The following is a 13913-nucleotide window of genomic DNA, read 5'->3' on the forward strand; positions in this document are numbered from 1 at the left end:
CAAGATTTTCTATAGAAAATCTTGAATTGGTCAAGAGTTTCCATAGAAAATCCTGCGTTGGTCAAGAGCTTCTATAGAAAATCGTGCGTCGTCAAGACTTTCTATAGAAAATCTTACTTTGGTCAAGAATTTCTATAGAAAATCTTGCTTTGGTCAGGAATTTCTATACAAAGTCATGCGTTGGTCAGGAATTGCTATAGAAAATCTTGCGTTGGTCAGAAATTTCTATAGAAAATCTTGCGTTGGTCAAGAGTTTCTATAGAAAATCTTGGCTTGTTCAAGAGTTTCTATAGAAAATCTTGGCTTGTTCAAGAGTACATATAGAAAATCTTGGGTTGGTCAAGAGTTTTTATAGAATATGTTGTGTCGGTCATGTGGTTCTATAGAAAATCTTGCGTCGGTGAAGAGTTTCTATAGAAAATCTTGCATTGGTCAAGAGTTTCTATAGAAAATCTTGCGTTGGTTAAGAGTTTCTATAGAAAATCTTGCGCTTGTGCAGAATTTCTATAGAAAATCTTGCGCTTGTCCAGAATTTCTATAGAAAATCTTGCGCTTGTTCAGAATTTCTATAGAAAATCTTGCGCTTGTCCAGAATTTCTATAGAAAATCTTGCGCTTGTCATGAATTTCTATAGAAAATCTTGCGTTTGTCAAGAATTTCTATAGAAAATCTTGCGTTTGTCAAGAATTTCTATAGAAAATCTTGCATTGGTCAAAAGTTTCTATAGAAAATCTTGCGTTGATCTAGATTTTCTATCGAAAATCTTGCTTTGGTCAAGAGTTTTAATTAATAATCTTGCATTGGTCAATACTTTCTATAGGTAATCTAGCTTTGGCCAAGTGTTTCTATAGAAAATCTTACATTGGTTTAGAATTTAAATAGAAAATTTGGCGTTGGTCAAAAGTTTCTATAGAAAATTTTGAGTTGGTCTAGAGTTTTAATAGAAGATCTAGCGTTGGTCAAGAAATGTGTATTTTGATTTTGAAACTTTTTACAAAATGCATGCAATTAGTTATGCATTTGTCTATAATTAATTATTTGTAGGTGTTTATTACAAATAATCTAAAACTTTAGCTTAAACTTTCTTAAGAGCAATTCTATTTAAAACCCCCTAAAAATATACTACACTTTTATAAAACTTTTCTCTTTACTCTTTTATTTACAGCTCTCTTACCTAACCAACAAAGAAAATGTCCTTTAAACTACAAACAAAAATCTTAAAGAAGAAACTAAACAACATGTGAATTATAAAAATAAGTCAAGTAAAAAATTTCTAGTGCGTGTTTCGTGTTATAAAATTTCGCCCCACAAAATAAAAAAAATAAAAAAATTCAATAAAAAGCAAATAAATAAGTAAAACGTATAAGAAAAAAATATGTGTGTTATTAAAAAATTAAATTTGACGAAAATAAAAATTATACAATCTATAATTATTTTACTGAAAATTTGTACGTAGACGTCACAGCAAAATAAGTAAAAACAAACAAGAAAATCCCCATAAATTATTGTGCAGACACATGAAAATATTTAATATGATGGAAGTGTTTTTGTTAGCTAATCATATGATGTAAGTACCCAATAATTTTAGTAAAAAACAAGTAAGAGTGCTATATTCGGCTATGCCGAATCTTATATACCCTTCACCTTTGTTGTGGATGCATTATTATTTTTTATAATAAGTATATAGGTATGTATGTACATTGCCCACTTTCAGCGTACAGCATCCTAAATTTATCAAGAACACAAAAAACAACAACAACGCCAAACGAAACAGAACACCAAAAGAAAAAACAATAACAAACTACGCAAGGCAATGAAACCAACACACATCCAAACATACGTTTAATTGTATAAAAAACAACAACAACGCCAAAAGAAACAAAACACAAAAGAAAAACAAAATACGCAAAGCATGCACATTCAAACATACGATTTGTTGATTTTTTGTCAAAAAAACCAACACACAACCAAACAAAAGTTTAGTTGTATAAAAAACAACAACAACGCCAAAAGAAACAAAACACAAAAAAAAACAAAATACGCACATCCAAACATACGTTTTGTTGTTTTTTTGTCAAAAAAACCAACACACAACCAAACAAACGTTTAGTTGTATAAAAAACTACAACAACGCCAAAAGAAACAAAACACAAAAAAAAACAAAATACGCATAGCTTGCACATCCAACCATACGTTTTGTTGTTTTTTTGTCAAAGCATGCAATACATTGTGTTTTTTGATGAAATTTTCAGAGGTTGTCTCGGATTTTTGCTCATATCTCCGTTATTTATGGACGGATTTTGCTGATTTTAAATAGCAAAATTCTCGAAAGTATGTCTGACAGAATTATTGAAGATTTGGATCCCGGAGATATCTGGGGCCTTCAGAAAATTGATTTCAACAGACAGACAGACAGACAGACAGACAGACAGACAGACAGACAGACAGACAGACAGACAGACAGACAGACAGACAGACAGACAGACAGACGGACAGACAGACAGACAGACAGACGGACATGGCTTAATCGACTCCGCTATCTATAAGGATCCAGAATATATATACTTTATAGGGTCGGAAATGAAAAATGTAGAAATTACAAACGGAATGACAAACTTATATATACCCTTCTCACGAAGCTGAAGGGTATAAAAATTATGTCAAAGAACACGTGTTAATATTAAATTTATTTTAAAAAATATTTTTTTAAAAAATATTTTTTTATTAAAATGGTGAAAAGAAGAAGGTATATAAAGTTTGAGCAATTATTTAGAATTTAATTATTAGGTGATTTATTACAAGTTTCTCATATTCCCAACAAATTCTACAAATTTTTTCCTTCAATGTAGTTGCTTTTATAGTTGTTGATTTTTAATTATTGTTTATTTAAAAGAACTTTAATCAGATGAAGTTGCCTTCTAGAAATTGTTTTAAAAGTGTTTGAGACACATTTTCTTTTTTTTTTGTTTGTTTGTTTCCAAAAAAATTTTCGTGCTACTGTGTTGATACTAATTGCAGTGCATTAAATAAAACACACTAAATGTGGAAGAAAAAAAATAATGGAAATAAAACTACAACAAGAATTTTTAAATTAAAAACTAGAAAAGAAAATAGTATCAAGCAACAAGGAATCAAGGAAACACTACAGAAAAAAACCATTCTGAAGTTAAGAGTTTCTACAGAAAATCTTGAGTCCGTCCAGAGTTTCAGAGAAAATCTTGCTTTAGTGAAGAGTTTCTTTAGAAAATCTTGTTTTAGTCAAGTTTTTCTATAGAAGATCTTGCTTTAGTCAAGTTTTTCTATAGAAAATCTTGCTTTAGTCAAGTTTTTCTATAGAAAATCTTGCTTTAGTCAAGTTTTTCTATAGAAAATCTTGCTTTAGTCAAGTTTTTCTATAGAAAATCTTGCTTTAGTCAAATTTTTCAAATAGAAAATCTTCCTTTAGTCAGGAGTTTCTATAGAAAATCTTCCTTTAGTCAGGAGTTTCTATAGAAAATCTTACTTTAGTCAGGAGTTTCTATAGAAAATCTTGCTTTAGTCAAGTTTTTTTATAGAAAATCTTGTTTTAGTCAAGTTTTTCTATAGAAAATCTGGCTTTTGTCAAGTTTTTCTATAGAAAATCTTGCTTTAGTCAGGTTTTTCTATAGAAAATCTTGCTTTAGTCAAGTTTTTCTATAGAAAATCTTGCTTTAGTTAAGTTTTTCTAGAGAAAATCTTGCTTTAGTTAAGTTTTTCTAGAGAAAATCTTGCTTTAGTTAAGTTTTTCTATAGAAAATCATGCTTTAGTCAAGTTTTTCTAGAGAAAATCTTGCTTTAGTTAAGTTTTTCTATAGAAAATCATGCTTTAGTCAAGTTTTTCTATAGAAAATCTTGCTTTAGTCAAGTTTTTCTATAGAAGATCTTACTTTAGTCAAGTTTTTCTATAGAAAATCTTGCTTTAGTCAAGTTTTTCTATAGAAAATCTTACTTTAGTCAAGTTTTTCTATAGAAAATCTTGCTTTAGTCAAGTTTTTCTATAGAAAATCTTGCTTTAGTCAAGAAAAGTGAAAAGTTTCTATAGAAAATCTTGCTTTATTCAAGAGTTTGTGTAGAAAATCTTGCTGAAGTCAAGTCTTTCATTAGAAAATCTTACTTTAGTCTAGAAAATCTAGCATTAGTCAAGAGTTTCTACAGAAAACCCCGCTTCAATCAAAAGTTTTTCTAGAAAATCTTTCTGTAGTGAAAAGTTTCCATAGAAATTTTTGTTGAAATCATTCTTTAATCAAGAGTTCGAATCTTTCATTTACCTGAAATTTTTATGGAAAGTATTTCTATATTAAAATATTATATCCTCCATGATAGACTTTTATCACTTTTGCTTTGGCTATAGGGAGCAAAATCTCTACACTTTACTATACAAAAAAAAAAACTAAATATACATTTCCAGACTCGTTAAGTAGTTTGACATGCAATCTGGTTGAAATGAAGCTCAGTGCAGCAGCAGCTACAGCAAAACAGTACACAAATGTAAATATAGTCTAACAGCAAAAAGAAAATGCTAAAAATAAACTGTAAAGAATACAAGCTAAAACCCAAAAAAAAAAATTAAATAAAATAAAATGCAACATTATTTTGCTAACAGACTTTAAACAAAATAAAATACAAAAAAATAAAAAAAAAACTTAAAACCTACAACCAACTCCAGAGGAGTAAAAGAGACCATCTACTGCAGTTAAAGAATGTCACTAAAGTGTGCGGTGAAAAACATGAACGTTTTTCAGTAACTTTGCATATTTGGTTTTTTTTATTTCTTTTTTGCCTTCTTAACTGCAAAAAAAAGAATGACCTCAATTTTAATACAAAGTTTAAGTGGAGCTAAAAAGGGTTGAGGAGAAAATATGCGCTTGCCTCCTGGTTTTTATGAGATTTAAGCTGAAATTGTATGCTAAAGATTTTTTTTAATTTGGTCTACAAATTTGTAGCATAGTTTTAGGTACCAAATTTAATATATTTGAAATGTGAAATGTTGTTTATAAAATAAATGGATTTTTTGAAAGTTTGAGTTAATGCAAGTTTATTAGAGAGAATGTTTGAAGAAAATAGAGTAAATTTTGAGAATTACCCAAAGTCATAGTATAAGGTGTTGGTGGGAAATATAAGGTATTTTATTTGTGACAAAAATCGCTAAAACTGTGTTTATTTGTGGAACTATATTATGAGAGAACCTATTAAAATCATTTTATTATCTTGAAAACCCTTTGCTGGTTTTCTGAAATAGAGCAGATTCTTATTAATCATACTTTGTTTAGTTACCTTATCTAGCAAATCATTTCTTCTATATACAAACACTTAATTTATTAAACAGTAATTAAGCTATGTTGTTAGCAAATTACTAAGAAATATTATCAAGACTCTCAAATTGTGTTTTTAACTTTGTATTTATATCGTGCTAAAATTTGTTCCCACAACATCTTCAAAAATCCTTTTGAGATTTGTGCACATTTAAAACATTTAGATGTTGTTGATAAAATTAATGTTTCACAAACTTTTCCAACACGTGTTGGAACTGACACCCACGTAATAAATTTTAAATAGAGATGTTTAAAACAGACACAAACATGTATAAGGAATAGGACAAAATAGTCAAAGAGATTTAGTTTGTCAAATGAAATTGAGCTGAGATGTTTTAAATTTCAATTTGTAAAATTTTGCTTAAACGAATGAGTTTCATTTTAATTTGTAACGCAATTAAGGGATTTTTATTAAGTTGCCTAGAGAATAGTCCAATTTTGTTTTAAGTGTTTAATTTATTTAAGATAATTAAGAGAAAATCTCTAAAAGTAACAGGATACGTTATTACATCCTGTCATTCAAGGGTGTCTGTAGAATATCTTGCGCTAGTCAAGCTAGAGTTTCGACCGAAAATCTTGCGCTAGTCAAGCAAGAGTTTCTAGCTAATTTTGCGGTAGTCAAGCTAGATTTTTCAATAGAAAATCTTGCGCTAGTCAAGCTAGATTTTTCTATAGAAAATCTTGCGCTAGTCAAGCTAGATTTTTCTATAGAAAATCTTGCGCTAGTCAAGCTAGAGTTTTCTATAGAAAATCTTGCGATAGTCAAGCTAGAGTTTTCTATAGAAAATCTTGCGATAGTCAAGCTAGAGTTTTCTATAGAAAATCTAGCGATAGTCAAGCTAGAGTTTTCTATAGAAAATCTAGCGATAGTCAAGCTAGAGTTTTCTATAGAAAATCTTGCGATAGTCAAGCTAGAGTTTTCTATAGAAAATCTAGCGATAGTCAAGCTAGAGTTTTCTATAGAAAATCTTGCGATAGTCAAGCTTTTCTATAGAAGATCTTGCGATAGTCAAACTAGAGTTTCTACAGAAAATCTTGCGATAGTCAAGCTTTTCTATAGAAGATCTTGCAATAGTCAAACTAGAGTTTCTACAGAAAATCTTGCGCTAGTCAAGCTAGAGTTTCTATAGAAAATCTTGCGCAAGTCAAGCTAGACTTTCTATAAAAAGCATACACTAGTTAATGCAGAGATTCTATAGAAAATCTGGGTCTAGTCAAGCAAGAGTTTCTATTTAAAATCATGCGCTAGTCAAGCTAGAGGTTCTATAGAAAATCATGCTCTATGCAAGCTAGAGTTTCTACAGAAAATGCAGAGATTCTATAGAAAATCTGGGTCTAGTCAAGCAAGAGTTTCTATGGAAAATCATGCGCTAGTCAAATTAGAGTTTCTGTAAAAAATCATACCATAGTCAAGCCAGAGATAGAGCTATAGAAAACCTTGCTCTGGTGAAGCAAGTGTTTCTGTAGTAAATCTCACTAGTAGTCATAAATTGCCAGTTAGTATTTGCTAACAAACACTACGTTTGTTTTTCCCCTTGACTTTGAATTTTTTTTCATCAGATTTCATTCTTAAATTATAAATTTCAAAACATTTTTCTGAGTTAAACTTTCAATTGTTATTATAATAAAATTTTGTAGTTTTTTTTTATCGTCAATCAATATATTTCTTTTATTTTTCATCTACAGAGCTTCAATTAATCTCAACACTCTTAAGTATGCAGTTATTTGGCTTGCAGCCAAAAAGTATGCAATTGAAAATGGATTTTTTGTGTTTATAATTCAATGAAGCTATAATCAGTTTTGTGCTAAATTGGCAAATATGTTGGATTTAAAGTGAAAAGAATAGTGAAAAATAAAATAATTCAATAATAAGAAATTACATATGAGAGCGTATGATTAATATTAATTTTTTAAATTTTTGGTTTGATATGAAAATTGGGGATTTTAGGTATTTAAATGTTAAACAAGTGATATATTTTTGAAAAGCTAAGACTTGAAGCTTTCTAATATCATCGTTAAAACTATGGGTTTTCAAATAAAAATTCCTGAAATATTTTCAATAATTGTGAGAGGAAAAAAATTTAGTTTTGAGTAAATTGTGTAATTTAAATAAATTGTTCTTATTTAATGCAGAATTAAAAATACATGGTTTTATTACAAAAAAATTTTTTTTTTTTTTGTATAAAATAAAAAAATGTATGTGAGCGTATGATTAATATTAATTTCTAGCAATGTATGTATTTGGTTTAAACTTAAAATTGTATACCTTTGGTGCAGAATTATTAAACATATTATACAGCTTTGGAAAGACAAGACTTGCAGCTATAGAAATTTACATAGAAAAGTTTATGCTTGCAATAAGAATTTAAAAAAATTCTTAAGAATTGAGATAGAAAAAAAATTAAGTTTTGATTGATGTGTGTAAACGAAAAGAATTGGACTTATTTAAGGCAGAATTTAAAAGGACATAATATATTTTTAGTAAAACACTGTGTGTAATTTTTTGATTAATGGAAATATAACCATAAAGACAAGTGTCTCCCAGGCTCATATTTTGCAAACACTATGGAATTTTGATTTACGCTCTGAGACAAAGTTGTAGCCCTTGTCATAAAGAACAAAAATTGTGAACATATAAGATCAAAAAAACTTCATCTTCAAGATCGAAATCTCAAAAAGCTTTAAAATGTTCGAAATAATTTTTTTTGGAAGCTGCCTAAAAGTATGCTTTAATTTATAATAATTTAATAGTTTATGGCCCAAAATACTTAATTCGTTTAGTGTTTTCATACTAACTAGGAAGTTCATATGTTCTAGAAAGTATTTTATTGAGATCATAGGTTCATTTTTATAGTTGATTGTTTCCTTGAATCTTGCTAGCAATAGATCTGAACACTGGAAAAAAAGGTAAAAAAATCGGATTTTTTAAAATTGCAATAATAAGAAATTGTGTATGAGAGCGTATGATTAATATTAATTGCCTTTATATTTGGTTGAATAAGCAATTTAGAAAGTTATTGATTAGAATTGGTAAACATATTATATATTTTTGAAAAGCTAAGACTTTCAGCTTTTGCATTTTGATGTAGACAAGTAGATGCTTCCTTATAAAAATTTAAAAAATTCTTAAAAATTATTCCAAAATTGTGATAGAAAAAAATTAAGTTTTGTCTGAAGAGTGTAAATGAAATGAATTGGACTTATTTAAGCCAGAATTTAAAAGGGTATATATTTTTAATACAGTATAATTTATATAAACAAAAAATACAGGAAGAAAAAAATATTTTTATTTTTTATAATCCACAAAAATAAATTATAATTTATATTTTTAATGTAATAATTTAGCATAATTTCATGTTTGCTCATAAAATTATTATAAAACTAACTGTTTATAGTAAAAAATGCAATAATAAGAAATTTTATATGAGAGCGTATGATTAATATTAATTACCCTTATATTTTGTTGAATAAGAAATTTTGTTAATTTTTGATTCGAATTCTTAAACATGTTATATATTTTTGAAAAGCTAAGGCTTGTAGATTATGCATTTTATTTAGACAAGCCGATGTTGCTATTAAAAATATAAAAAACTCTTAAAAAATATTGCAAAATTGTAATAGAAAAAATTAAGTTTGGAATGAAGTGTTAAAATTAAATAAATTAGACTTATTTAAGGCTGCATTTAAAAGGTGCTGCAACATTGCATTTTTGCTCATAAAATTATTATAAAACTAACTGTTTAGAGTAAAAATTGCAATAATAAGAAATTTTTAATGAGAGCGTATGGTTAATATTAATTACTTTAATATTTTGTTGAATGAGAAATTTAGATAGTTATTGATTAGAATTGTTAAAAATTTATATATTTTTGAAAAGCTAAAACTTTCAGCTTTTGCATTTTATTTAGACAAGTAGATGCTTCCTTATAAAAATTTAAAAAAATTCTTAAAAAATATTGGAAAATTGTGATAAAAAATTAAGTTTTGTCTGAAGGGTGTAAATGAAATGAATTGGAATTGGGAGAATTTGAAAGGATATATATTTCTAATACAATATAATAACAAGAAAATATTTTTGAAAAAAGTACCAACTCAAAAGGCAGAAAAAAATATTTTTATTTTCTATAATCTACAAAAATAAATTTTAATTTATGTTTTTAATGTAATAATTTAGCATAATTTCATGTTGGCTCATAAAATTATTATAAAACTAACTGTTTATAGCAAATATTGCAATAAGAAGAAATTTTATATGAGAGCGTATGATTAATATTAATTACCCTTATATTTTGTTGAATAAGAAATTTTGATAATTTTTCATTCGAATTGTTAAACATGTTATATATTTTTGAAAAGCTAAGACTTGTAGATTATGCATTTTATTTAGACAAGTCGATGGTTGCTAATAAAAATATAAAAAATTGTTATATTTTATAAGTTTTATATTTCATTCAAAACTTAATATAGAAAAAATTAAGTTTTGAATGAAGTGTTAAAATTAAATGAATTGGACATATTTAAGGCTGAATTTAAAAGGTGCTGCAACATTGCATTTTTGCTCATAAAATTATTATAAAACTAACTGTTTAGCGTAAAAATTGCAATAATAAGAAATTGTATATGAGAGCGTATGATTAATATTAATTACCATACATTTTGTTGAATAAGCAGTTTAGATAATTTTTGATTTGAATTGTTAATCATATTATATATTTTTGAAAAGCTAAGACTTATAGCTTATCCATTTAACTTAGACAAGTAGATGCTACCTAATAAAATTTAAAAAAAAATTGTAGATGTTTAAAATTTCATTATTCTAATTTAGGTGAGATTTGATAAGTCTGATAGTTTTGTAAGGATTAGCTAAGTAGTGTGATAAATTTGAGTCAGATGTAAATACAAGAGTTGAAGAGTTGAAAAAATTAAAACTTTGCGAAAAGCTTTAATCAAATAATCTAACAATATTCTTCTTTAAAGTAAAGTTGTTATTTATAGATTCTTTTTGTAAAAAATAAAGAGTGGCTAATGTTAAAAAAGGTCACTTTTACGCAAATTTTTTAATGAAAAGGGATGGAAAAGAAAACTAAAAATTGTCTTCAAATTTTTTCTATTATTTAATGCAAATTTCATTTGTTTTTCCAAAATCTGTGGCTTCACTTTTGAATTCAAATTGACCTAGAAAAAGTCTTCTAATTCAAAATTAAATCTAATATATTTCTGTAAATTTCATATGGTTAAAACTTTCGTTTCAACGAAAACTTTTAACCATGTCCTAGATTTGATTTTCTAAAACATTTGAAAATTTTCTAATTGTCAAGCATGTCGTAGATATTGTATTAAGTATTTTTTAAATTGGTTTTCTTATTTTTTAAGCAATTGAAAATACTTTTTAGTATAGTTTGTTTCATTTTAAAACGTTAATGTTACTTTTAACAGTTTAAGTCCCTAGAAAAAATCCAAACTGACCAAAAATTTATACTCCTAGTTTGGCAAAATTTGCAGTATTTTGTTGTTTTTGTATGGTCAAACAAAAACTTTCTTATCTAAGACTAACTTTTTAACATTATGGGTAAAGTTTATTCGTATTTGTTTGCTGGTGGGGCTGGTTGTCTGTTTTTCCTTTTCATTTCGGTTTTTTTTTTGATAATTTTTGTTCATGCTCATCTTTTGGCATTTTGTGCATAAAACTCCCAAGACTAGAGAACTTTTGTTACCATTTTTCAGCTTTTTTTTGTTGGTTTTTTAATTTTTGTTCAACAAACATAAGCATTATAAAGTGGGGTAAACTGTCATCAAGCCAACATACAAGGAATGAAAGCAAGATATGGGGAGGGGGAGAGTGGCAGCAACAAAATGAAAATTATTCAAGTACCACAGCTTAGCAAATGAAAAATTTCAAAAAAAATATTCATTGTAGATGCTATTCGTAACATAAAATTGAATTAAATTTGTGCAAACCTTATTATGGCCAGGCTTTAGCAGCAGCAATACAATTCAAACATGTCTCAAGTATATTGGACACTGAAGCACAATGAAACCAAAGTGGAACAGGCAGGCTGAATGCCAACATTATTGTCATTTGTTATGACAACAATAAGATTAGTACAAAAATTAAGTCAAATTAAACAGCTGGGTTTAAGAAAAAAATTACAAAAAAAAACAAAAATGCTAAATGACAAAAACTTTTCTACGGAAATATTTCCATATTTTTGGTAACTTTTTGTGTTTGTTATCAAATCCATAAAGTTTTTGAAACACAGGACCTTGAAGTAATTTGTGCTGTAATTTATATGATTTGGTTACAAGGTCTATAATGATTCATTTTGTTTTTTCTTTCTTTCTTTCTAACTAACTTACTCTCCCTTTTGGTTTCATATTGTGGTGTTTTTATAATGAGCTTTATTTTTGTGGTTTTTTGTATTTATTATTTTCTTTTTAGAGGCTCATTATAATTATTAAAATAAACATTTTGATGTTTAAATATTATTGGAAAGTTTTGAGGTTTAAAGCAATATTTTAATTACCTTTGATCATGAATTATAATGAAATTTAAGGAAACTTAGTTCCGCACAGCGTATGAGTAATAAAGATTGACCCAACATTTACCAACGATTTGAATTACATGAAAAAAAAACATAGTTTATTTGATTTAAATTGTTATTTAATTTTCAATAATTAGCTATTTTGATTTAAATTTAAAAAAATATGCTATTTATAGTAAATTTCTCAAACTTTTTCAAACCAAACTTTTTAAAGATTTGCTATATACCATACAAAAACAACAAAATACTGCAAATTTTGCCAAACTAGGAGTATAAATTTTTGGTCAGTTTGGATTTTTTCTAGGGACTTAAACTGTTAAAAGTAACATTAACGTTTTAAAATGAAACAAACTGTACTAAAAAGTATTTTCAATTGCTTAAAAAATAAGAAAACCAATTTAAAAATTAATTAATAGAATATCTACCACAATGCTTGACAATTAGAAAATTTTCAAATGTTTTAGAAAATCAAATCTAGGACATGGTTAAAACTTTTCGTTGAAACGAAAGTTTTAACTATATGAAATTTACAAAAATATATTAGATTTAATTTTAAAACAGAAGACTTTTTCTAGGTCAATTTGAATTCAAAAGTGAAGCCACAGATTTTGGAAAAACAAATGGAATTTGCATTGAATAATAGACAAAATTCGAAGACAATTTTCAGTTTTCTTTTCTATACCTTTTCATTAAACAATTTGCGTAAAAGTGACCTTCTTAACATTAGGCTAACCAGCCACTCTTTATTTTTTACAAAAATAATCTATAAATGACAACTTTACTTTAAAGAAGAATCTTATTAGATTATTTGATTAAAGCATTTCGCAAAGTTTTAATTTTATCAACTCTTCAACTCATGTATTTACATCAGCCATACATTTATCACACTTATCAAATCTCACCTAAATTAGGATAATGAAATTTTCAAACTTCTACAATTTTTTTTAAATTTTTATTAGGTAGCATCTACTTGTCTAAGTGAAATGGATAAGGTATAAGTCTTAGCTTTTCAAAAATATATAATATGTTTAACTATTCGAATCAAAAATTATCTAAGTTGCTGATTCAACAAAATATAAAGGTAATTAATATTAATCATACGTTCCCATATAAAATTTCTTATTATTGCAATTTTTACTATAAACAGTAAGTTTTATAATAATTTTGTGAGAAAAAATAAAATTGCTATTTATAGTAAATTTCTAAAAATTTGCTATTTATAGTAAATTTCTCAAAAATTAGCTATTTATAGTAAATTTTTCAAAATTTCCTATTTATAGACATTTTACCAAATTTGCTATTTATAGTATATTTTTCCAAATTTGCTATTTGTAGTACATTTTTCAATATTTGCTATTTAGAGTTAATTTTTAAAAATTTGCTATAAATAAATAAATATAGTAAATTTGCTATTTATAGTAAATTTTTCAAAATTTGATATTTATAGTAAATTTTTCAAATTTGCTATTTATAGTAAATTTCACAGAAATTTGCTATTTATAGTAAATTTTTAAAAATTTGCTATTTATAGTAAATTTTTAAAAATTTGCTATTTATAGTACATTTTTCCAAATTTGCTATTTATAGTACATTTTTCCAAATTTGCTGTTTATAGTACATTTTTCAAAATTTGCTATTTAGAGTAAATTTTTAAAAAATTTCTATTTATAGTAAATTTCTAAAAATTTTCTATTTATAGTAAATTTCTAAAAATTTGCTATTTATAGTAAATTTCTAAAAATTTGCTATTTATAGTAAATTTCTAAAAATTTGCTATTTATAGTAAATTTCTAAAAATTTGCTATTTATAGTAAATTTCTAAAAATTTGCTATTTATAGTAAATTTCTAAAAATTTGCTATTTATAGTAAATTTCTAAAAATTTGCTATTTATAGTAAATTTCTAAAAATTTGCTATTTATAGTAAATTTCTAAAAATTTGCTATTTATAGTAAATTTCTAAAAATTTGCTATTTATAGTAAATTTCTAAAAATTTGCTATTTATAGTAAATTTCTAAAAATTTGCTATTTATAGTAAATT

The 13913-nt window shown here is 26.1% G+C and overlaps 2 protein-coding genes across 2 annotated transcripts in view; one reads left to right on the forward strand and one right to left on the reverse strand.

The window, feature by feature from the left end:
- TfIIS (RNA polymerase II elongation factor) overlaps nucleotides 1-13913 on the reverse strand; it is a 438108-nt gene that overhangs the window by 275320 nt on the left and 148875 nt on the right. The gene's annotated exons all lie outside the window — the stretch shown is intronic.
- The window catches only part of LOC135951877 (chaoptin), a 285213-nt gene continuing 272675 nt past the window's right edge, over nucleotides 1376-13913 (forward strand). Inside the window, exon 1 of the mRNA XM_065501621.1 lies at nucleotides 1376-1567. Within this exon, the coding sequence (XP_065357693.1) occupies nucleotides 1518-1567 (50 nt within the window). The 5' untranslated portion in view covers nucleotides 1376-1517. The remainder of the gene's footprint in view (nucleotides 1568-13913) is intronic.

Source organism: Calliphora vicina, chromosome 2, assembly GCF_958450345.1.
Source record: "Calliphora vicina chromosome 2, idCalVici1.1, whole genome shotgun sequence".
NCBI lineage: Eukaryota > Metazoa > Arthropoda > Insecta > Diptera > Calliphoridae > Calliphora > Calliphora vicina.